Source organism: Saimiri boliviensis, chromosome 17 (assembly GCF_048565385.1).
Source record: "Saimiri boliviensis isolate mSaiBol1 chromosome 17, mSaiBol1.pri, whole genome shotgun sequence".
Taxonomy (NCBI): domain Eukaryota; kingdom Metazoa; phylum Chordata; class Mammalia; order Primates; family Cebidae; genus Saimiri; species Saimiri boliviensis.
In genome coordinates, this window is record NC_133465.1 from 52,734,673 (window position 1) to 52,760,878 (window position 26,206).

At 45.5% G+C, this 26,206-nt stretch overlaps 1 protein-coding gene across 1 annotated transcript; it reads left to right on the forward strand.

Moving 5' to 3' along the window:
* Positions 1-1,237: 1,237 nt before the first annotated feature.
* Positions 1,238-25,351, forward strand: METTL2A (methyltransferase 2A, tRNA N3-cytidine). Its single transcript, XM_039476625.2, has 9 exons — positions 1,238-1,358; positions 1,570-1,661; positions 4,986-5,344; positions 6,477-6,526; positions 9,006-9,066; positions 17,175-17,314; positions 21,200-21,306; positions 24,135-24,200; positions 25,002-25,351. Exons 1-9 carry the CDS (start codon positions 1,249-1,251, stop codon positions 25,157-25,159), a joined length of 1,143 nt encoding a protein of 380 aa, XP_039332559.1. The 5' UTR covers positions 1,238-1,248; the 3' UTR covers positions 25,160-25,351.
* The last annotated feature ends 855 nt before the right edge of the window (positions 25,352-26,206 follow it).

Consider the following 26,206-nt stretch of genomic DNA (forward strand, 5'->3'; position numbering starts at 1 on the left):
TCCCAGCATTTTGGGAGTCCAAGGCGGGCGGATCACGAGGTCAGGAGATTGAAACCATCCTGGCTAAGACGGTGAAACCCCGTCTCTCCTAAAAACACAAAAATTAGCTGGGCCTGGTGACGCATGCCTGTAGTCGCATCTACTCAGGAGGCTGAGGCAGGAGAATTGCTTAAACCCAGGAGGCGGAGGTTGCGGTGAGCAGAGATCGCCCCACTGCACTCCAGCCTGGTGACAGACCGAGACAACGTCTCAATAATAATAATAACAATACGGATGATTCAAAAAGGTTAGATGGTTATAATTAAAATATATATATATATATTGTCCTTGGATATTCCATTTGATTTGCTAAGCCTCGTGTTCTCTAAATTAATTATTTTTCTTTTTTCTTTTTTTTAATTTTTGAGACGGAGTTTCGCTCTTGTTACCCAGGCTGGAGTGCAATGGCGGGATCTCGGCTCACCGCAACCTCCGCCTCCTGGGTTCAGGCAATTCTCCTGCCTCAGCCTCCTGAGTAGCTGGAATTACAGGCACGTGCCACCATGCCCAGCTAATGTTTTGTATTTTTAGTAGAGACGGGGTTTCACCATGTTGCCCAGAATGGTCTGGATCTCTTGACCTCATGATCCACCCGCCTCGGCCTCCCAAAGTGCTGGGATTACAGGCGTGAGCCACCGCGGCTGGCCTAAATTAATTTCATATCCCCTTCTCCCCCTACCCCAACCAAAATATATATATACACACTGTGTATACATATACGCCCACACTATGAAGAGCTGACCATAGAAGCTGGAAATTGCCCTGTTTCTTCCCGCTGCTTGCCACCTTCTTCAATTCTGAACATCAGCTCCACAGTGGAACTAGGTAGCCTCAACTCATAATGATTCAAGAGTTTTCCAATTTTTCAATTTGCGGGAGGCTTGGGAATCTGTTAGATGATCCCAGCATTGAACTGGGGTTCAAGTGGAATATCTTCCACTTTCCGCCCAGCCTGCACGTCCATCAGCACGTCATCAATGAAAAATGACTCCAGGGATAATTTACCCCTGCGTGGTCCCCTTCCCTAGAGAGCCCTTCGCCAACCCTGGGGCAGCCCCACACCACAGCTCCCGAGCGCCACCCGGGCCAGACTCCAGGGACGCCCTGCCCAGCCTCCCTCTTTTCCCGCCCAGACACCTCGTCTTCCAGAAGGGGGCGTGGCCCGCAGGAAGTTCTCGCTTTACGGAAAGTGTTTCCGGTTCCGGTGTCATGGCCGCCTCCTACCCTGAAGGTGTTCCTGCAGTCCTCGCCGATAAAAGGCAGCAGTTTGGGAGCCGGTTTCTGAGAGATCCAGCGCGCGTCTTCCACCACAATGCCTGGTAATCACCCTGCCCCTCGCCTGGCCTCCCAGTCACTCTCCCTCTGTCCCGCCGCTTCGGAGCACTCCGAAAAGCCCCCGACCGCCGGCCACAAGTCCAGCTGCCCTACCCGAGGCACTCTCCAAGGGGAGTAAAAAGCTCCGAGGCCAGCGACTCACCCAGCCCGCAGCTAGGATGTGAGGCCCCTAACCTGCCCGTTTGATTTTCTCAGGGACAATGTGGAGTGGTCGGAAGAGCAAGCCGCAGCGGCGGAGAGAAAAGTCCAGGAGAACAGTACCCAGCGGGTGTGCCAGGAGAAACAAGGTGCGCTCAGATGTGCTCTCAGTGGTTTCGGTAGCGAGCGTACTACTGAACGCGCCCTCCGGGAGAGGCTAGGGAACCGCGGCCGCCAAGATCCCTTTTTACTGGCCTGATGCAGATCTCAGTAGTAGAGGGGGATGGGGGCGGGATGAGCAAGGAGGGAAAAGGGCTGCATTGTAACAAAATCTTGTTAGGTCGTAGAGGGTTTTTTAATATATAGTTTTACTTCGGAGGACGGTAATTTTGTCTTTAGTTACGTTGACTAGACCCACATTGATATGACTCGCCAACAATGTGGTCACCCTATCATCTTACAGCCTGTACTTTGTACAGGATTTGCACTTTCCGTGAGGAGATGTTTCCGTTGAAGCTTCATCTAAGTGATTAGATTTCAAATATGGTTGGGAGTGGGGGCTAATGACGGGTGATTGTTTATCTATTATTTGTGTGGTGGTTATGAGAATTTTGGGCTTCAGTCAAGGAAAGGTGGATGCAGCAGCAGAGTAGAGATAAGTCTGGCCAAAGAAAAAGAGACCCCTGTTTGAGAGTTGGATTATTTCATTGCAAAATATCCATAGATACTAAAACTAGGACTGATGGTTCCAGACAATTGAAAATACGAATACAAATTTAGTACCCGCTGAGTTTTATACAGTGAGAAGATTCCAGTTACAAAACATTTACCCTGCATAGTTTGACAGCAACTAGAGCAAAGCAAGTTAAGAGCTGAAAGGAATCTTGAAAATCATGTGGTTCATTGTCCTCTTTTTACAGTTAAAGACACTTGGACCACAGGACATTAAGTGCTTTTCCCAGAGGTAAGCAGTCAGTAGTAGCAGTAGTGGAACTAAAATCCTATTTCTTAGGGAGTCTTTTGGTTGATTCAGCAGGTGAATTGTGAGTTGTTAGCACACTCCATAGTGGATTCCAGCTTCCATGGGCACTGTCCTGCTCAATTTGTTAGGTTTTTATTCTTTTCTACTACACTAGTCAAGGCCCTGAAATGGCAAACAGCAGTAAACTGAAATCTAGGACTGTCGTGATCATCTTTAAAAAAGCTTTCCTGGCCGGGCACGGTGGCTCAAGCCTGTAATCCCAACACTATGGGAGGCCGAGGCGGGTGGATCACGAGGTCAAGGGATTGAGACCATCCTGGCCAACATGGTGAAACCCCGTCTCTACTAAAAATACAAAAAATTAGCTGGGCATGGTGGCGCGTGCCTGTAATCCCAGCTACTCAGGAGGCTGAGGCAGGAGAATTACCTGAACCCAGGAGGCGGAGGTTGCGGTGAGCCGAGATCGCGCCATTGCACTCCAGCCTGGGTAACAAGAGCGAAACTCTGTCTCAAAAAAAAAAAAAAAAAAAAAAAAAAGCTTTCCTGGGCCGGGCGCAGTGGCTCACACCTGTAATCCCAGCACTTTGGGAGGCCGAGGCGGGCGGATCACGAGGTCAAGAGATCGAGACCATCCTGGTCAACATGGTGAAACCCCGTCTCTACTAAAAATACAAAAATTAGCTGGGTTTGGTGGCGCCTGCGTGTAATCCCAACTCGGGAGGCTGAGGCAGGAGAATTGCCTGAACCCAGGAGGCGGAGGTTGCGGTGAGCCGAGATCGCGCCATTGCACTCCAGCCTGGGTAACAAGAGCGAAACTCCGTCTCAAAAAAAAAAAAAAAAAAAAGCTTTCCTGGGCCGGGGTATGGTGGCTCATGCCTGTAATCCCAGCACTTCAGCACTTTGGGAGGCCAAGGCGGGCAGATTATGAGGTCAGGACATCGAGACCATCCTGCCTAACATGGTGAAACCCCATCTCTACTAAAAATACAAAAAATTAGCTAGGCTTGGTGGCACACGCCTATAGTCCCAGCTACTCGGGAGACTGAGGCCGGAGAATTGCTTAAACCTAAGAGCTGGAGGTTGCAGTGAGCCGAGATCGCGCCACTGGACTCCAGCCTGGGCAACAGAGCAAAAGTCCATCTCAAAAACAAAACAAGCCGGGTGTGGTGGCTCAAGCCTGTAATCCCAGCACTTTGGGAGGCCGAGGCAGGTGGATCACGAGGTCAAGAGATCAAGACTATCCTGGTCAACATGGTGAAACCCTATCTCTACTAAAAATACAAAAAATTAGCTGGGCATGGTGGCGCGTGTCTGTAATCCCAGCTACTCAGGAGGCTGAGGCAGGAGAATTGCCTGAACCCGGGAGGTGGAGGTTGCAGTGAGCTGAGATTGCACCATTGCACTCCAGCCTGGGTAACGAGTGAAACTCTGATCTCAAAAAAAAATAAAAACAAGCCGGGCGCGGTGGCTCAAGCCTGTAATCCCAGCACTTTGGGAGGCCGAGGCGGGTGGATCACAAGGTTGAGAGATCGAGACCAACCTGGTCAACATGGTGAAACCCTGTCTCTACTAAAAATACAAAAAATTAGCTGGGCATGGTGGCGCGTGCCTGTAATCCCAGCTACTCAGGAGGCTGAGGCAGGAGAATTGCCTGAACCCAGGAGGCGGAGGTTGCGGTGAGCCGAGATCGCGCCATTGCACTCCAGCCTGGGTAACAAGAGTGAAACTTTGTCTCAATAAATAAATAAATAAATAAATAAATAAATAAATAAATAAAAACAACTTTAAACTGTCCATACTTGTTTAGTTTCTCTCCTGTCCTCTGATCAAAACTCTTTCTCTGCTGAAAACACTTTTCCCTCTTATCAGCATATTTTGTTTTCCTTTAGCCTTGTTTCCATTGTTAGTATCTATTAGTAGTACTGAATTATTTTCTGGGCTGTACACTCTAAAGAACCATGGACAGGAACTTATTTAAAGAACAGCTTCCTGGATTGAATTTACATGGGGAACAAATGAAGAAACTGGGACATTTAGTTTATAAAGGAGAAGATTTAGAAGGGAAAATAACTGTCCTCAAATAGAAGAGTTGTTCTGTGTAGCCCTGAAAGATCATAGGACCTTTTAGCCAGAAGTGATGAGAAGTAAGATTTCTGCTTACTTTTAGGATTTTTTTAATAGTTAAAAGTCATCCAAAGATAACTTATCCAAAGTTAAAAGTCATCCAAGGATACTTGATAGGTAATAAGTTCTCTGGTTGATTGTCCAAATAGAATTTAGACCCTCTTGTAATGACTAATAGGGGCATTCAAGTATAATGCTAGATGGCAGAACTAATGAGCTCAGAAATGGCTTCACCTCTGGGACTGTGGCTCTACTTGAGGATACTTTTAGTATTAAAGTCACGTTTGGTAAAGCAGGATAATTGACATTAGACATAAATAAAATATTTGAAAGCTGGTTCTTAAAATTCTTTCTTAAATATTTACAGTTGATTATGAGATCAATGCCCACAAATACTGGAATGACTTCTACAAAATCCACGAAAATGGGTTTTTCAAGGATAGACATTGGCTTTTTACTGAATTCCCTGAGCTGGCACCTAGCCAAAATCAAAATCATTTGAAGGATTGGTTCTTGGAGAACAAGAAGAGTGAAATATCTGAATGTAGAAACAGTGAGGATGGACCTGGTTTAATAATGGAAGAACAGTGCAAGTGTTCTTCGAAGAGCCTTGAACATAAAACACAGTTGCCTCCCGTGAAGGAGAATGTAACTCAGAAAATTAGTGACCTGGAAATTTGTGCTGATGAGTTTCCTGGATCCTCCGCCACCTACCGAATACTCGAGGTAACCTTTTATTGTCTTGGTATTGGAGTATGTGAAGCTCTTATATTTGTGCACATGAGGTAGTAGCATAGAGAGGCTGACAACAAAAGTAACTTCTATTGGATGATACTGATACTGACTAGACTTGACCCTTATATTGGCCTGGAATCACCTCCATTTTTGAACTGTTAAAATGCCCTCAATGTAGGCCAGATATCTGGTGGTCATGATGGACCAGGATCACCCGGGAATACCGTATCACTTTCAAAAATTGTATTAATAGCATCATGCTGTACCTGTCACATGCCACTGTATCATACAGGTGAAGGAGCTCAAGTTGATATGTTATAACTCTGAGAAAAAGTCCCAGATGAGAAGACAAATTGTTGCTTCTCTTGTAATATAGTTATAGGAACGGAGAGGGTGGTTAGGATGGTGCCTGCATCTTAGGCCTGGGAGAATTCTCATCCTCTGATCTTGGGTGGTATTGCAGTCTAGACCTGGAAGAGTGCCTAGGTTGGTATCATAATGTAAATTCACAAATGGAGACTGCACAGGTAACTGGAAGCTGGTTCTAAAACTGATTAGCCTTCAGATTGATGCCTGTGGTGCGATCGTAGACAATTTCCTTACCCTTTCTGAGCAGTGTGACTGCTGCCTCTGCACCTTGTAGTTATGAGGATGGAGATAACGTATGTAAAATGGCTAAGAACGATGTCTGGCCCTTAGTAAATAGTGGCTGTCTTCATGACCGCACAGCCCTGTGTTTAGGACAAGGTTGCCAAGGTCCCCTTTTCATACACTTTTCAGCACAGTCTATTATAAATATGTTCATAATGATAATAAAATGGAGCTCAGTAAGAAAATACTTCATCTGCAGGACCATTTCCTAGAACTCAAAAGATAAAAGCAATCCATGCCCTTTTTTCTAGACCAGCTCCTTTCTGCTTATAAAAAACTCATGCCCTTGTCTTTTAAGGGTTCCTGAAGTCAAGATCAAAATCAACAAATGTCATGGGTACTGTTTAGCTCTGGTCATTAAACCTTCCGTAATCCAACTAGGCCAGATTGTTGTTGATTATGTATTGTTTTTCTAGCTTTAGGGAATCAACTCTGGAAGGTTCTGTGATTAATAGTTCATTTCTGTCTGCAGGTTGGTTGTGGTGTGGGAAACACAGTCTTTCCAATTTTACAAACGAACAAGTAAGTATATTGTAAAAGTTTATGACTGCAAAGAAGATAAAAGTGAAGGGTGGCTGAGCGCATTGCTTCACGACAGTAATCTCAGCACCTGGGGAGCCAAAGTAGGATTGCTTGAGGCCGGGAGTTTAAGACCAGCCAGAGCAATATAGCAAGAAAAAAAAGTAAAAGTTTTTACTTTCTTTCTTTTTTTTTTTTTTTTTTTTTGAGACGGAGTCTCGTTCTATCCAGGCTGGAGTGCAGTGGTGCAAACTTGGCTCACTGCAACCTTCGCCTCCTGGGTTCAAGTGATTGTCCTGCCTCAGCCTCCCAAGTAGCTGGGACTATAGGTGTGTGCTACCGTGCCTGGCTAATTTTTTGTATTGTTAGTAGAGACAGGGTTTCACCGTGTTAGCCAGGATGGTCTCAATCTCCTGACCTCATGATCCACCCACCTCAGCCTCTTAAAGTGGTAGGATTACAGGCGTGAGCCACCGCGCCCAGCAAAGGTTTTTTCAAAACTCATGCTGCATCAAACTATCAATAATGATTATTGGAAAATACGAATTATATCAGATTTCTACATTCTTCATTTATGGATTGTTGTTTTTTTTTTTTTGAGACGGAGTTTCACTCTTGTTACCCAGGCTGGAGTGCAATGGCACGATCTTGGCTCACCACAACCTCCGCCTCCTGGGTTCAAGCAATTCTCCTGCCTCAGCCTCCTGAGTAGCTGGGATTACAGGCACACGCCACCATGCCCAGCTAATTTTTTGCACTTTTAGTAGAGACGGGGTTTCACCATGTTGACCAGGATGGTCTCCATCTCTTGACCTCGTGATCCACCCACCTCGGCCTCCCAAAGTGCTGGGATTACAGGCTTGAGCCACCGCGCCCGGCCTATGGATTGTTTTAATTTATGTTTTGATGTACCTTTGTCATTTGGAAAATTAGACTTAAAACTTGGTAGTGTTAACATTTAGTGCCTTCTTCTAAGGTACAAATGTGTTCAACTTTTCCATTTTGATGATCTCTGAGGAAGAGTCAGCGGCTGAGCTGTCATCACCCCCATGGTAGAGTTGAGGAAACTGACATACATGAAGATGTCTCCTATTCTGATGAAAACACGCTGTTTTTGTATACTTAGAACACTTCTGACACCAAATGTGCGGGAATTTTGCCAACACTCACCTATTCAACAATAGCTGGGCGTCCTACAATTCAATTCTGACACTGTCTACTTGGTATCAGATCCCAAAAGTTAAGGGTTCAGTCCCACAACACTGCCCCCAACTTCAGGTGCCAGTTGGGAATCTGGCCCTCTGTTTCTGCCCTACAGGCTATAAATCGGGGCAGCCCCATCTCCAGTTCATTAATTTCCTAGAATGGCTGATAGAATTCAGGCCTCTTGGATTCATGTAATTCTCCTGCCTCAGCCTCCCAAGTAGCTGGGACTACAGGCACTTGCCACCATGCCCCACTAATTTTGTATTTTTTAGTAGAGACGATTTTTAATTTAAATAGCCACATGTAGCTAGTGATTACCATAGCAAACACTGTAGCTTCCCAGGTTTTTAGTCTTGATTATACCTCCCAGAAGTTGTCTGCTCTAAAGGCCAACAGTTTAGCAGGAGCCAGAGCCCATGCCTTTGAGAAGCTGGAGGTACTGCATTCTCCCAAATATCCCAGAGTCTCACTCAAAGATTGAGCCCAAGAGTGCATAACAGCTCTGGACTGTTGTTTCTAAAACACAAGCGTACAGCCTTACTCCTCTCCCATTTTTATTTACCCCTGTCCTGACAAAAAGAATTCTGGCATTACAGATTGTTTTGTATTTTGACATCTTCAGAATAAATATATAATGTGCTTCATAATTGTAAGTAATTTTGATGGTTTTAAAATCAGTATTTTTTTGTGTTGCTACCTTGTGCTGAGACTTCTGCTAGACCGTGAGGATACCGAGAAAAATAAGCACAGGGATTTTGTGGTTTTCATCGTTATCTCCTCAGCATCAATAATAACCAATGCATAGTAGGCCCTCAGTAGTGTCTGGTGAACAAATAAGTGGAAGATGTAATCTCCGCTGTCACAGCACTCACTCACTGTGTGGTGGGGGCCAGCAGACAGGTACAGGTGTGTTCCTGGCATGGAGAAAGTGCCAAGATAGCTCAGAAAGAAGATAAAAGAATTCTTGTGGTGCTATCGAGCAATGCTTCATTTGAGGGCAAAGTAGAATTTCTGTAGATGGAAAAAGAGAAGACATTGATTTGAAACTCACTGGTTGTTTTATAAACTTAATTTTAGCTATGTCCACAGTGCCTCTGAAAGAACATAAATCAAATTTATATCATTTTAACCAAAATGAAATGGGTTGTGACTAATACATATGGTTTCTTTGAGTGGTAGTGTCTCCCATTTGATATTTTAACTGTGCTACACAAGAACGAGAATAAACATAGCTGGATTTGTAGTCTCATTGTTCTGTCTTTTCTGCCCATTTTAGTGACGCAGGACTCTTTGTTTACTGCTGTGATTTTTCTTCCACAGCTATAGAACTGGTCCAGGTGAGTACAATGGCTTCTATCAGTAATTTCAACTGATTAAAGGGAAAAAGGTCTCCTAAAAATCAAGGTCTCTGGCTGTGTTCTTTTTTTTTTTTTTGAGAGGGAGTCTCACTCTGTCACCCATGCTGGAGTGCAATGGCGCCATCTTGGCTCACTGCAACCTCTGCCTCCTGGATTCTCCTGGCTCAGCTATAGCTGGGATTACAGGCATGCGCCATCATACCCAGCTAAGTTTTTGTATTTTTAGTAGAGATGGGGTTTTGCCCTGTTGACCAGGCTAGCTCCAACTGCTGACCTAAGGGAATCCACCCGCCTCCCAAAGTGCTAAGATTACAGGTGTGAGCCACCACACCCGGCCCTCTGGCTGTGTTCTTACTATATGGTCTGTGTTCTTAAGATCTAAAAGTAAGATTTACTGATAACAGGCATACCTGTTTTACTGCACTTCACTTTATCATACTTTAAAGATGTGGTATCTGTTCATATATTAAAAGTTTGTGGCAACCCTGCATGGAGCGAATCTACCAGCGCCATTTCTCCATATGCTAACTTGGGTGGTGTCTGTGTGTCACACTTTAGTGATTCTCAGAATATTTCAGACTTTTTTACTGTTATGTATATTACAGTCAGTGATGTTACTGTTGTACGTGGTTTGGGGTTCCACAAATCACATCTGTGTAAGATGGTCAACTTAATAAATGCATGTGTTCTGACTGCTCCACCAACTGGCTCTTACCCCATTTCCCTCCCTCTCCTCAGGTCCCCCTGTTCTCTAAGATACAATATTAAAATTAGGCCACTTCATACTCTACAGGATCCCCTATGTGTTCAAGTGAAAGGAAGAGTTTCACCATGTTGCCCAGGCTGGTCTCAAACTCCTAGCCTTCAGGGCTCAAGTGAGCTCCTGCCTCAGCCTCCCAAAATGCTGGGAATATAGGTATGAGACACTGCACCCGGCAATAAAAGATTTTCAGTAGACAAGAAAGCTGTCTGTTGGGAGAAGAAGCCATCTAGGGCTTTGATAGCTAGAGAGAAATCAATGTCAAGCTTCAAATTACAGGCTGACTCTTGTTAGGGACTAATGTAGCTGGTGAAAGATTCCTTTCAAAATATACCTGCTTACTGACAGTGGACATGGTCACCCAAGAGCTCTGATGGAATTATACAAGGAGATTGATGTCGTTTTTATGCCTGCCAACACAGCACCTGTTCTGCAGCCCCAAGCATCTGCCTTAGATGCTGATCCATGGATCAAGGAGTAATTTGGGCTTTCAAGACTTATTATTTTTTAAATATATTTAATAAGGACATAGTTACCATAGATAGGATTCCTCTAATATATCTGGGCAAAGTTGAAAATCTTCTGTAAAAGATTCACCATTCTAGATGCCATTATGAATATTCATAGCCAGGCGGTTGACACCTGTAATTTCAGCTACTCAGGAGACTGAGGTGGGAGAATTGCTTCAACACAGGAGTTTGAGACCAGCCTGAGAAACACAGCAAGACCCCATCTCTTAAAAAAAAGTAAAATTTTAAGAAATTGGCTGGCTGTGTGTTGTACCCCTATAGTCTTAGGTACTAGACAGGCTGAGGCAAGAAGATTCCTTGAGCCCTGGAATTCAAGGCTGCAGTGAGCTACGACTGTGCCAGTTGCACTCCAGCCTGGGCAACATAGTGAAAACCCACCTTTACAGAAAAATTAAGAAATTAGGCTTGATGACATGCACCTGTAGTCTTAGCTACCAGGATGATAAAGCAAGAGGATTACTTGGGGCCAGGAGTTCAAGGCTGCAGTAAACTATAATCACATCACTACGCTCCAGCCCAGACAACAGCATAGAGTTCGTCTTAAAATTTTTTTAAAAAAAACATTTTGCCGGGTGCGGTGGCTCAAGCCTGTAATCCCAGAACTTTGGGAGGCCGAGGCGGGTGGATCACGAGGTCAAGAGATCGAGACCATCCTGGTGAACATGGTGAAACCCCGTCTCTACTAATGGTGCAAAAAATTAGCTGGGCATGGTGGCGCGTGCCTGTAATCCCAGCTACTCCGGAGGCTGAGGCAGAAGAATTGCCTGAACCCAGGAGGCGGAGGTTGCGGTGAGCCGAGATCGTGCCATTGCACTCCAGCCTGGGTAACAAAGGTGAAACTCCGTCTCAAAAAAAAAAAAAAAAAAAAAAAAAAAACATTTTGCCAGGTGTGGTGGCTCAAGCCTGTAATCCCAGCACTTTGGGAGGCCGAGGCGGGTGGATCACAAGGTCAAGAGATCAAGACCATCCTGGTCAACAAGGTGAAACGCCGTCTCTACCAAAAATACAAAAAATTAGCTGGACATGGTTGTGCATGCCTGTAATCCCAGCTACTCAGGAGGCTGAGACAGGAGAATTGCCTGAACCCAGGAGGTGGAGGTTGCAGTGAGCCAAGATGGCACCAGTGCACTCCAGCCTGGGTAACAAGAGTGAAACTGTCTCAAAAAACAAACAAACAAAAAAAAAAAAAACAGAAAAAAAAAAGAACATTTTGCGGGCATGGTGACTCACGCCTGTAATCCTGGCACTTTTGGGAGGCTGAGGCAGGTAGATCACGAGGTCAGGAGTTCAAGACCAGCCTGATCAACATAGTGAAACACCATCTCTACTAAAAATACAAAAAAGTTAGCCAAGCATGGTGGTGCGCACCTGTAATTTCAGCTACTCAGGAGGTTGAGGTAGGAGAATCACTTGAACCCAGGAGGTGGAGGTTGCGGTGAGCCGAGATTGCACCTCTGCTTTCCAGCCTGGGCAACAGAGTGAGACTCCATCTCAAAAAAAAAAAAAAATTGTTGGTCAAACACAATGGCTCATACGTGTCATCCCAACACTTTGGGAGGCTGAGGTGGGCAGATCCCTTGAGGTCAGGAGTTCAAGACTAACCTGGGCAACATGGTGAAACCCCGTCTCTACTAAAGTAAAAAGAAATTACCCCCCAAAAAAAAGAAGATTTAGACCATCTTCGGCAACATGGTGAAACTCCATCTCTACTAAAAATACAAAAATTAACTGGGCATAGTGGTGCATGCCTGTAATTCCAGCTACTCGGAAAGCTGAGGCAGGAGAATTGCTTGAAGCAGGGACTCGGAGGTTGCAGTGAGCTGAGATCAGGCCATTGCACTCCAGCCTAGCGACAGAATGAGACTCCATCTCAAAAAAATAAAAATTAAAAAAAACTAAGTATATAATTGGAATGTTTGTATCATGAATGATAAATGCTTAATCTGATGGATACTCCATTTATTTACCCTGCTGTGATTATTGTGCATTGTATTCTTGTATCAAAATATCTCATGTACCCCATAAATACACATAAATATTAAAATTAAAAAACTCAAAAAAGAAAAAAAGAAATTATCCTGGGCATGGTGGTGGGCACCTGTAATCCCAGCTACTCAAGAGGCTGACGCAGGACAATCACTTGAACCAGGGAGGCAAAGGTTGCAGTAATCAAGATCGTGCTACTACGTTCCAGCCTGGACAAAGATAGACTGTCTCAGAAAAAGAAAAAAAAAATACTTCATTGCTAAAACATGTTAGTAATCATCTAAACCTTCAGCAAGTTGTAATCTTTGCTGCTGGAGGGTTTTGCCTTGATGTTGGTGGCTGCTGAGTGATCAGGGTGCTGGTTGCTAAGGGCTGGAGTGACTGGCAATTTCTTAAAATACCTAAGGTAACAGTGAAGTTTACCGAATCAATTGGCTCTTTCTTTTTTTTTTTTTTTTTCGAGACGGGGTTTCGCTCTTGTTACCCAGGCTGGAGTGCAATGGCACGATCTCGGCTCACCGCAACCTCCGCCCCCTGGGTTCAAGCAATTCTCCTGCCTCAGCTTCCCTAGTAGCTGGGACTACAGGCGTGCGCCACCATGCCCAGCTAATTTTTGTATTTTTAGTAGAGACGGGGTTTCACCATGTTGACCAGGATGGTCTCCATCTCTTGACCTCGTGATCCGCCCGCCTCGGCCTCCCAAAGTGCTGGGATTACAGGCTTGAGCCACCGGGCCCGGCCTCGATTGGCTCTTTCTTTAAAGATTTCTCTGTAGCATGTGATGCTATTTGATAGGATTTTGCCCACAGTAGAGCTTCTTTCAAATTGAAGTCCATTCTCTTAAGCCCTGCTGCTGCTTTATCAACTGAGTTTCATGCCATTGCAAAACAGTGTTCACAGCATCTTCACCTGAGTAGATTTGATCTCAATCTTTGCTCAGCCATAAGAAGCAACTCCTTACAGATAAGGATGCTGCTTTTAAAAAAAGAAAGAAGGCCGGGTGTGGTGGCTCACACCTGTAATCCCAGCACTTTGGGAGGCCGAGGTGGGTGGATCACCTGAAGGAGTTCAAAACCACCCTGACCAACAAGGTGAAACCCCGTTTTTAAAAAAATAAAATTAAATAAGTAATAAGACTAAAGAAGCAGCAGCAACAAGACTGCAGCAATACAGTCACATCTTCAGGCTTCATCTTTTTTTTTTTTTTAGACAGGGTCTCACTGTGTTGCCCAGGCTGAAGTAGAGTGACACAGTCATAGCCCACTGCAGCCTTTTAACTTTTGGCCTCCGGTGATCCTGATGAGATGATTCCATTAGGGTTCTTTGAGTTACAACTAATGGAAACGTTGAGGCAAACTCAAAGCAATAAAGGAGAATGTCGTAGAACCTAAGGTCACAAAATACAGCCTCAAGTTCCTCTTACCTTTCATTCCCCATGGCCCGTTTGTTTTATCCCCTTTTTGCATACCAGCCTTCTCTAGTCAGTTTTCCTGGTCTTACACGTGGCCCCAGTGTGGATGGTCCTCCCAGTCTCTTACAAGTTTAGCCTGTTCAGGGGTTCATGGTGCCGTGTCCCAGTTCCAAAGTCCCTGTAAAGTCTAGTTAACACAGCCCAGCTGATAAATACAGCAGCCCTGTTTGAATCAGCTTTGGCCAATGAGAAACAAACTCACATATTTGGAGAAGATGGACATTGAGGGCAGATACCTTAAAATGTGTCTGTTACAATTGGCCAGGCATGGTGGCTCACGCCTGTAATCCCAGCACTTGGGGAGGCTGAGGTGGGTGGAACATCTGAGGTCAAGAGTTTGAGACCAGCCTGACCAATATGGTGAAACCCCATCTCTACTAAAAACAAAACAGCCAGGCATTGTGGCATACATCTGTAATCCCAGCTACTTGGGAGGCTGAGATAGGAGAGTCATTTGAACTTGGGAGGCAGAGGTTGCAGTGAGCCAAGATTCCACCATTGCACTCCAGCCTGGGCAACAAGAGCGAAACTCCCGCTCATTCATAAATACATACATACAGGCGGGCACAGTGGCTCATGCTTGTAATCCCAGCACTTTGGGAGGCCGAGGTGGGCAGGTCACAAGGCCAGGAGTTCATAGAACAGCCTGTCCAATATGGTGAAACTCCATTTCTACTAAAAAATACAAAAATTTGCCAGGCATGGTGGCACACGCCTGTAGTTCTAGCTACTTGGGAGGCTGAGGAAGGAGACTCACTTGAACCCAGGAGGCACAGGTTGCAGTGAGCCAAGATTGTGCCACTGCACTCCAGCCTGGGTGACAGAGTGAGACTCCATCTAAAAAACAGTAATAATTAAATAAATAAATAAAAAAACTAGCAGGATGTGGTGGATGCACCTATAATCCCGGCTTCTGGGGAGGCTGAGGCAAGAGAATTGTTTGAACCTAGGAGGCAGAGGTTGCAGTGAGGCGAGATCACGCCACTCCAGCCTGGGCAATAGAACGAGGCTCTCGTTCTTAAAAAAAAAAAAATATGTCTGTTAAGGCAGGTTAGGAATTGGTAGTGCCATGTTTTTGGAATTATTCATGTGGCTCAAGACCAGATGAATATTGAAGCTTGTCTTCAGTTTTTGATAATAAAGTACATTTAAGTTTTCTACATCTACAGAAATAGATTTTCCTGAAGAATTCTATGGTTTGTTTAATATTTTATAGTTGGAAGTTGTTTTAAATCATGTATTTTGTTTGTTTTGAAACAGGATCTCACTCAGTCGCTCAGCCTGGAGTGCAGTGGTACAATCAGGCTCACTGCAACCTTGGTCTCCTGGGCTCATGTGATTCTCTCACCTCCTGTGTAACTGGGACTGCAGCCACACACCTGGCTTTTTTTTTTTTTTTTTTTTTTTTTGAGATGAAGTCTCAATCTGTAGCCTAGGCTGGAGTGCAGTGGCCTGAATCTCTGCTCACCGCAACCTCCACCTCCTGGGTTCAAGTGATTCTCCATTCTCCTGCCTCAGCCTCCAGAGTAGCTGGGATTACAGGCACACACCACTGCGCCCGGATAATTTTTTCTATTTTTAGTAGAGATGGGGTTTCACCATGTTGGCCAGGCTGATCTTGAACTCCCACCCTTGGGTAATCCACCTGCCTCAGCCTCCGAAAGTGCTAGGATTAAAGACGTGAGCCACTGAGTCCGGCATTGTTTTTATTTTTTGTACAAACAAAGTCTCACTATGTTGCCTCAGCTGGTCTCAAATTCCTGGGCTCAAGGGATCTTCCTGCCTCAGCCTCCCAAGGGTGTTGGGATTCTAGCCGTGAGCCACAGTGCCTAGAAGATCATACTTTTTTAAAGTATGTGTTGTCTCTCTCCTTATGAATTTTTCTTTTCCCTGTTGGTCACTCATTTTCATGATGATTTTCCAATTCTCAGATCTGACTTCATGCAAGAGAAGTACAGAAAAGGCCGGGCGCGGCGGCTCAAGCCTGTAATCCCAGCACTTTGGGAGGCCGAGGCGGGTGGATCACGAGGTCAAGAGATGGAGACCATCCTGGTCAACATGGTGAAACCCTGTCTCTATTAAAAATACAAAAAAGTAGCTGGGCATGGTGGCACGTGCCTGTAATCCGAGCTACTCAGGAGGCCGAGGCAGGAGAATTGCCTGAGCCCAGGAGGCGGAGGTTGCGGTGAGCCGAGATCGCGCCATTGCACTCCAGCCTGGGTAACAAGAGCGAAACTCCGTCTCAAAAAGAAAAAAAAAAAAAAAGAAGTACAGAAAACACACAAGAATAAAGAATAAAAGTAGAGGAGTCAGGAATTTTTTTTTTTTTTTTTTTTGAGACGGAGTTTCACTCTTACCCAGGCTGGAGTGCAATGGCGCGATCTCGGCTCACCGCAACCTCCGCCTCCTGGGCTCAGGCAATTCTCCTGCCTCGGCCTCCTGAGTAGCTCGGATTACAGGCACGTGCCACCATGCCCAGCTACTTTTTTGTATTTTTAATAGAGACAGGGTTTCACCATGTTGACCAGGATGGTCTCCATCTCTTGACCTCGTGATCCACCCGCCTCGGCCTCCCAAAGTGCTGGGATTACAGGCTTGAGCCGCCGCGCCCGGCCAGGAATGTTGTTTTAAAAGCAACCATTAGATCCCTCACCGTCTCCCTTGGATTGTTCCTGATCCTTACTCTTTGAGTCCTCCCTGAAAAAAACATGGTATTAGGTTGGTGCAAAAGTACTTGCAGTTTTTGTCATTACTTTTTTTCTTTTTTTTTTTTTTTTTTTGAGTTGAAGTTTCATTCTTGTTACCCAGGCTGGAGTGCAATGGCATGATCTTGGCTCACTGCAACCTCCACCTCCTGGGTTCAAGCAATTCTCCTGCCTTAGCCTCCCAAGTAGCTGAAATTACAGGCACCTGCCACCCGCCACCATACCCAGCTAATTTTGTGTTTTAGTAGAGATGAGATTTCACCTTCATGTTGGTCAGGCTGGTCTCCCTTTCCTGACTTCAAGTGATCTGCCCACCTTGGCCTCCCAAAGTTCTGAGTTTACAAGTGTGCCCAAAGTTCTGGGATTATAAGTGTGAGCCACGGTGCCCTTGCCATTACTTTTGCACCAACTGTGTAATGATTAGAAATATATCCCCTACTCGGGAAGGTGAGGCAGGAGATTGTATTGCATGAGCCCAAGAGTTTGAGACCAGCCTGGGCAACATGGGGAGATTTTGCCTTAAAAAAAGGAAAAAAGAAATACTGAAATTGCAGCCGTTACATGTAACGCAAGATCATCTTTTGTTTAGGCTGTTAATATTTTCTAACTTGCTTTTTTCTTCCACCTATCTGCAGACAAATTCAGAATATGATCCTTCTCGGTGTTTTGCCTTTGTTCACGACCTGTGTGATGAAGAGAAGAGTTACCCAGTACCCGAGAGCAGTCTTGATATTATCATTCTCATATTTGTTCTTTCAGCAATTGTTCCAGACAAGTAAGTTTGGGTCCCTTGGCCAATAGTATCACAAGAAGAAAGCTTTGGTGAGGGATCTTTTTTTTTTAAGATTGGGTCTTGCTAGGCCGGGCGCGGTGGCTCAAGCCTGTAATCCCAGCACTTTGGGAGGCCGAGGCAGGTGGATCACGAGGTCAAGAGATGGAGACCATCCTGGTCAACATGGTGAAACCCCGTCTCTACTAAAAATACAAAACATTAGCTGGGCATGGTGGTGTGTCCCTGTAATCCCAGCTACTCAGGAGGCTGAGGCAGGAGAATTGCCTGAACCCAGGAGGCGGAGGTTGCGGTGAGCCGAGATCGCGCCATTGCACTCCAGCCTGGGTAACAAGAGCGAAACTCCATCTCGGGGGTGGGGGGGCGTGGTGGAAAAAAAGAAAAGATTGGGTCTTGCTCTGTTAGCCCAGGCTGGAATGCAGTGGCACAATCATGACTCACTGCAGCCTTAACCTCTTGGGCTTAAGCGATCCTCCCTCCTCAGCTTCCCAGGTAGGTGTGATCACAGGCACATGCCACCAGGCCTGGCTAATTTTTGTATTTTTAGCAGAGGTGAGATTTTCCCATGTTGTCCCGACTGGTCTTGAATTCCTGGTCTCAAGCGATCCTCCCACCTTGGCCTCCCAAAGTGCTGGGATTGTAGCTGTGAGCCACCTTGCCCAGCCTGGTGAGGGACCTTGATATTAGAGTTGGGTTCTAAGTAAAAAGTGTTTTGTTTATGTTCTGATACATGCAAAGTAGCCACATCATTTGTAGTGATGTGAGCATCTCAACTATTTTCCTAAATTTGTCTAGTTGTCCAACCTCTGTTCCAGCCTTGAAACTTCTGCTTGCTAGCTACAGTCGTGGGTTCATCATTTCCTTCTTTTTTTTTTTTTTTTTTAAATCATGCAGCCCAAAATGTCAATTGTCATTTCCTTCTTGTGGCTCAACATTGGGAAAGAATGGAGAATCAGTCTGTAATGAGTATGTGGGGAAAGTCCTATTGATAATCTCATCACATGCTGTTTTAGAACTGTGGGTGCCACAGCTTTTAGGTGATGTCTCATTATTGGCTATCTATTTATTTGAGATGGTGTCTTGCTCTGTCACCCAGGCTGGGGTATAGTGGCAAGATCTCAGCTCACCACAATCTCCACCTCCCGGGTCAAGCAATTCTCCTGCCTCATCCTCCCAAGTAGCTGGGAGTACAGGCACATGCCACCATGCCTGGCTAATTTTTGTATTTTTTTTAAGTAGAGAATGGAGTTTCACCATGTTGTTGAGGCTGGTCTCCAACTCCTGAACTTGTGATCTGTCCACCTCAGCCTCCTAAAGTGCTGGGATTACAGGTGTGAGCCACCACGCCCTGCCTACTGGCCTTTTAAATGCTTTAAATAAAGCTTATTAGCAGCACAAAATTTACATTGAAGCGTAACTGAAGTGTTCTCTGATGCTTACAGTGTTTTGGAAAAGTGTGATACAGAATTCTATAAAATCAGATTCAGATGAAAGGAAAGTCAAATGCTATATCCTAAAATACACCATTAAAACCTTATATGCAGCCGGACATGGTGGCTTATGCCTATGATCCAAGCACTTTGGAGGCCAAGGCAGGCAGATCACCTGAGGTTGGGAGTTCAAGATCAGCCTGACCAACATGGTGAAACCTTGTCTTTAAAACCAAAAAAAGGAAAACAAAAACAAAAACAAAAACTTATATGCATCAGGCAACCATTGGTCCTATGAAACTACCTTCTCTTTTCTTTTTTGAGACAAGAGTCTCACGCTGTCACCCAAGCTGGAGTACAGTGGTGAGATCTCGGCTCACAACCTCCTCCTCCCATGTTCAAGCAGTTCTCCTGCCTTAACCTCCCAAGCAACTGGAATTATAAGCACACACCACCACACCTGGCTAATATTTTTTGTATTTTGAATAGAGACAGGGTTTCACCATGTTGGCCAGGCTGGTCTTGAACTCCTGACCTCAAGTGATCCACCCGCCTCGGCCTCCCAAAGTGCTGGGATTACAGGCATAAGCCACTGCACCTAGCCAAAACTGCCTTCTCAAGGAAGCAGAGTCAGATGGTGGCTAAGAGATTCAGACACCATTGACTAATTCCATGGAAGCCCTTGTCACTGCCAGAGTGCAGTAACTCCGGACAGGCTAGGGGTTGGCACATATTAAACTATACCCATGACATCATGGGATTAGAGATTTCAAACATCTCATTTTGCAGACATTGGAGTCCTTCAAAGGATGATTAAGTAAATTAGTGTAAAAGGTCAAGGAAGCTGGTATTAGGAAGCCAGATCACATGACTAGAGACTGGAAGGACCAGTGATTGAGATTCTGGTTTATCTGCTAGTATCCAAGGACCCCTTGCTGGCTGCACAGGGTAGGAGCTTTGAGTGATTGACCTTGTCTAGACCACAGTTCCTCTAGAAGGGCACTGAAGTCATCCAACCTGAGAGGATGAGTGTGAAATAAAGGCATATGCAGGATAACCCACAAGGTCTACCATGGTTTCAAACTTCAATAACTGCAGAAGTTGACCAGGCACAATGGCTCACACCTATAATCTCACCACTTTGGGAGACTGAGGTGGAAGAATTGCTTGAAACCAAGAGCTCAAGACCAGCTTGGGCAACAAAACAAGACTCCCGTCTCTACTAAAAAATTAGCCAGGTGTGTATCTGTAGTCCCAGCTACTCAGAAGGCTGAGGCAAGAGTATGGTTTAAGCCCAGGAGTTTGAGGCTGCAGTGAAGTGAGCTGTGATCATACCACTGCACTGTAGTCTGGGTGGCAGAGTGAGACCCTGTTTCAAAAAAGCAAAAATCATAACCTCAGAACTTTTAATACTACAAACTTTTTAAAACTTGACATGGACTGGCCGGGCGCGGTGGCTCAAGCCTGTAATCCCAGCACTTTGGGAGGCTGAGGCGGGTGGATCACGAGGTTGAGAGATCGAGACCATCCTGGTCAACATGGTGAAACCCCATCTCTACTAAAAATACAAAAAATTAGCTGGGCATGGTGGTGCGTGCCTGTAATCCCAGCTACTCAGGAGAATTGCCTGAACCCAGGAGGCGGAGGTTGCGGTAAGCCGAGATCGTGCCATTGCACTCCAGCCTGGGTAACAAGAGCGAAACTCCGTCTCAAAAAAAAAAAAAAAAATTGACATGTTAAAATTTAAAATTCAAGCCAGGCACAGTGGCTCACACTTTTAGTCCCAGCTACCTAGAAGACTGAGGCAGGAGGATCACTTGAGCCCAGGATTCTAGCCATTGTATTCCAGCCTGGGCAACATAGGAGGATCCCAGCTGGATTTTTGTTTTTGTTTTTGAGACAGAGTCTTGTTCTCGTTGCCCAGGCTGGAATATAATGGCATGGTCTTGGCACACTACAACCTCCACCTCCCAGGTTCAAGCAATTCTCCTGCCTCAGCCTCCCAAGTAGCTGGGACTACAGGCAGGCACCAGCACGCCTGGCTAATTTTTGTATTTTTAGTAGAGACAGGGTTTCACCCATTTTGGCCAGGCTGATCTCCAACTCCTGACCTCGAATGATCTGCCTGCCTCAGCCTCCCAAAGTACTGGGATTACAGGCATGAACCACTGCGCCTGGCCTGGAGCAGAGAACTTTCTTACGGCAGAAGCAAGCTGTCCTTGGCCCTCTTCAGGCTGAAAGCAGTGGATCGAGGCCACAGCTGTGAGCAGGCAGCTAAGGTGTCCTTCAGTTCTAACTGAAGCAAGGGTAGAGGAGCTTAGATCTTAGGTTTGGTGTGTCAGTTGGGGAGGAATTTTACTGGCATTTTTTGGGAAATGCTACAGGGAAAGGAATGTCCTTAAGGAGACCTGATTGATCGTCATTCCCTGCTGCCCCACAGGATGCAGAAGGCTATCAACAGGCTGAGCAAGCTTCTGAAACCTGGGGGGATGATGCTTCTGCGAGATTACGGCCGCTATGACATGGCTCAGCTTCGGTTTAAAAAAGGTATTTTGCCGCTATAATCAAAAAATGGCGCTGCCATCAGAATAGATACTTTAGATTAGAGCTCCATATGTAAAGCCATTTAAAATGTGACAGTAGTACATTTTTTTTTTTTTTTTGAGGCGGAGTTTCACTCTTGTTACCCAGGCTGGAGTGCAATGGCGCAATCTCGGCTCACCGCAACCTCCGCCTCCTGAGTTCTGGCAATTCTCCTGCCTCAGCCTCCTGAGTAGCTGGGATTACAGGCACACGCCACCATGCCCAGCTAATTTTTTGTATTTTTACTAGAGACGGGGTTTCACCATGTTGACCAGGATGGTCTCGACCTCTCGACCTCGTGATCCACCCGCCTCGGCCTCCCAAAGTGCTAGGATTACAGGCTTGAGCCACCGCGCCCGGCCTGACAGTAGTACATTTTTTAAGAAAACTGAAGATGCTTGTGTAATGTAGATATTGAGGTCTTTTAAAGCAAGACAGCTACCTTTAGAAGAGCTTTTTTAAAAAAGACATTTGAAAGACGACCAGGCATGGTAGCTCATACCTATAATACCAGCACTTTGGGAGGCCAAGGCAGGCAGATCACCTGAGATCAGGAGTTTGAGATCAGCGTGGTCAACATGGCGAAACCCCGTCTTTACTAAAAATTCAAAAATTAGTCAGTGTGGTGGCAGGCGCCATAGTCCCAGCTACTTGGGAGGCTGAGACAGGAGAATCACTTGAACCTGGGAGGCAGAGGTTGCAATGAGCCAGGATCACACACTACTGCACTCCAGCCTGGATGACAGGGCCTGACTCCTTCTCAAAAAAAAAAAAAAAAAAAATGAACGAAAGACATTCGAAAGACATAAATAATTTTAAATGTAGCATGACAAAAAATGCCATTAAAAATGTAAAAGGCAAATGATAGAGTAAGAAGGAATATTTTCAGTGCATATAATAAAGACTTAATATCATTGCTCTTCAAGGAGCTGTCATGAAATTGATAAGAAAAAGATCAGTGTCCCACCCAAAAAACAAGAATATTTAATCAGTTCACAGAAGAGCATATCTTTTTTTTTTTTTTGAGACGGAGTTTCACTCTTGTTACCCAGGCTGGAGTGCAATGGCGCGATCTCGGCTCACTGCAACCTCCGCCTCCTGGGTTCAGGCAATTCTCCTGCCTCAGCCTCCTGAGTAGCTGGAATTACAGGCACGTGCCACCATGCCCAGCTAATTTTTTTGTATTTTTAGTAGAGACGGGGTTTCACCATGTTGACCAGGATGGTCTCGATCTCTCGACCTCGTGATCCACCCGCCTCGGCCTCCCAAAGTGCTAGGATTACAGGCTTGAGCCACCGCGCCCGGCCCAGAAGAGCATATCTAAATGGCCAATAAACAACACTTTAAGGAAATAAAAATAATGGATTCGTACTTCTTATTGCTGGCCAATTCAAAGAAAGAGGTGCATTCCTTCATTACTGGTAGTAATAGAATTTGTTACAGTCTTTTTTTTGAGTTTCGCTCGTTTCCCAGGCTGGAGTGCAATGGCACGATCTCGGCTCACTACAACCTTTGCCTCCTGCCTCAGCCTCCCGAGTAGCTGGGATCACAGGCACTCACCACCACACCCACCTAATTATTTGTATTTTTAGTAGATACGGGGTTTCACCACGTTGGCCAGGCTGGTCTCGAACTTCTGACCTCAGGTGATCCACCCACCTCAGCCTCCCAGAATGCTGGGATTACAGGCATGAACCACTGCGCCCAGCATTACAGCCTATTTTTAAGCACCCAGGTGTTACTCAATCCAATAGTCTTTTTGGATACAGTCAAAAACTAGCATATAATATATGTATGAGCAAAATTTTGCAAACAAAGTGAATGCCCCTGTGTAGGTAGATGTGCTTGTCACCTGAGGTGGACCCTATGCTACTGAGCTTGGAGGGATTTCTATTCCGTATTACTCAGTGAGAGGAGCAGTGTGCAGGAGAGTATTTTAAACTCCATCCCTTAATACTAGTATCTGCAGGGAAATAAGTATACACATGTGTGATGATTTGGGCATTCGGGAAGGTCTAGAAGTATTTACCAGGCCGGTAAACTAAGGTAAGGTCAGGGAGGTTAGCAGCGGAAGGGAAAGCATGTTCATGATCAAAAGAGTATCTGAGTTGTATTTATGATTGTGTAGACACGTGAAGAAACATGCAAAGGACAGTCACCACCAAAATGGTAATGGCTGTCTCAAGTTTCCTTAAACTCAGGTATCTTGCTTAATTGAAAAAAAAAAAAAATAGGCCCAGCGCAGTGGCTCACGCTTTTAATCCCAGCACTTTGGGAGACTGAGGCAGGTGGATCACCTGAGGTCAGGAGTTCAAGACCAGCCTGGTCAATCAATGGTGAAACCCCATCTCTCCTAAAAATACAAAAAATTAGCCAGGCGTGATGGCGTGCCTCTAATCCCAGCTACTCAGGAGGCTGAGGCAGGATAATCTCTTGAATCTGGGAGGCGGAGGTTGCAGTGAGCCAGGGTCACGCCATTGTACTCCAGCCTGGGCATCAAGAGCAAAACTCCGTCTCAAAATAAATAAATAAAAAGTTTGTGCTATTAATTTAATGGGGCTGGGAGAGTGAAAAAGTTTTCGTCAAATAATTCTAGAGTTTTGGAGTGGGAAACTTAGGAACCTCATAATTTCTGACCCTGGAGTTAGCTTCCCGTCGAGCTGCTCTTCCTGAAGCACTGAGGCAGGAGCGCTCCTCACCCAGCAAACTGACATCCCAGCGAACATTGCCTTAGCAATGTAAGGCAAAGAGTGCTTTAAAGCGTGTTTGATTTTTACCACACTACTCTGCAGGTCAGTGTCTATCTGGAAATTTCTACGTGAGAGGTGATGGAACTAGGGTTTACTTCTTCACACAAGGTATGAAACACTCATCTTTTATGCTAAAAGTTCCCAATACCAGATGAGGTGGTCTTCAAGACACATTCAGAAAGAAAGCTATCTGGCCCCTCCTGCCTTTGAGGCCAGCGGTTTCCTGCAGTTCCCCACTGCTCACCCCCTTCTTCACCCTGGGCTAGGATAACCATGGCAGCCAGGCAGCCCCGCCTTGTCCATTCCTTCAGTCCTGCTCTGCTCTCCCTTTCTGCCACTGTCCAAAATGGGAAGCCTGCCCGTTCTGCAAGGCTCATCTCCATTCCAGCCCGTTTCACCTTCTACGTGGGGTTGTGCTTTCGTGCACCCAGGTCCCAGGGTGAGTCACATCCTCTGGGTTCTAGGGCTGCCAGGAACGGCTCTCCTCTGCAACTGGCTCTGGCCACAGGCTTCATCCTTCACCTGGGCCTCAGGAATTCTCCATTCCTGAGCTCTTTTTGGGGTCACCTTCTTTGAGCCTTTGGTTAAGAAATGAAACCTCTTTCCTAACAATTGCTTTGACATACATATATAGAGATTTTTGCCTATGATTTTAAGGTATTCATAGAGCCTAAAGGCCAAATATAAACAAAGGTTTTAAAAAAGAAAAACCCGTGGCCCATACGCGGGGCCTTCCCCTACCTAAACATGAACTTGCTGTTACCAAACGCCCACTGCATTTATAACCAAATGGCCACGTGAAAAACATGACAGCAACATCCCAGAGCCCCATTTAACAAGGGACTTAGCAGATAAAAATGCCTTTTCTTGAGGGGAAAACGTATAAACACCTTTTCTTTTCCATACTAGAGGAACTGGATGTGCTTTTCACTACTGCTGGGCTGGAAAAGGTTCAGAACCTGGTGGACCGGCGCCTGCAGGTGAACCGAGGGAAGCAACTGACAATGTACCGGGTTTGGATTCAGTGCAAATACCGCAAGCCTCTCCTGAGCGGCACCTGCTGCTGACGGTGCAAGCTCATTGTGTTTCCGGGCATTTTTCAAAAACATCTGTAGCACCGGGCGTGGTGGTGCATGCCTGTAATCCCAGCCACTCAGGAGGCTGAGGTGGGGAGGATCTGAGCCCAGGAGTCCGGCCTGGAGAAGGTAGTCAGATCCTGTCTCTGAAAGTAATAATGAAAATAAAAAGAATACAAATGAGGTCTGTTGATACTGAACAATTCAAGAAATGAGACTTGAACCTTAAACCTAGGAAAAGTTACTTTGTACCAGGATTCTAACAATTATGCTTTATATTTGTGATGTCCTTTAAACGTAATTTTCTCAAGTTCTTTCTTTGAGATCTCAATCTGTCTTAGCATTTTGTAATAACTGAAATTTTATTCATGGGAATTGTAAATTTTAAAACACCAATTTATTTCCATGGAAAATAAGTATTATATATTATTATATTTGTAATTGCATTAAATCTTTTGAGAGTGCAAATGCCGGGCTATGCAATTACAGTAAATACATACAGAGGTTAGTGAAGAGCTATTAAGTTGTAGGGAAATAAGCTGGGAAGAATCCGATTCGCTATTTTCCTGACACAAAAATGACCCTATAGAGCAGGCGTCCCCAAACTTTTTACACAGGGGGTCAGTTCACTGTCCCTCAGACCGTTGGAGGGCCGCCACATACTGTGCTCCTCTCACTGACCACCAGTGAAAGAGGTGCCCCTTCCTGAAGTGCAGCGGGGGGCCGGATAAATGGCCTCAGGGGGCTACAGTTTGGGGACGCCTGCTATAGAGAGCATCAGAATGTGGTATTCTTGCTAAGTAATTGATTCTGGTCTTCACTGTAAATCTTAGTCCTGCTCACACCTGTAATCCCAGCACTTTGGGAGGCCGAGGCAGGCAGATCACCTGAGGTCAGGAGTTAAGAGACCAACCTAGCCAACATGGTGAAACCCTGTTTCTCCTAAAAATACAAAAATTAGCTGGGTGTGGTGGTGCGTGCCTGTAATCCCAGCTACTCAGGAGGCTGAAGCAGGAGAATCTCGCTTGAACCAGGGAG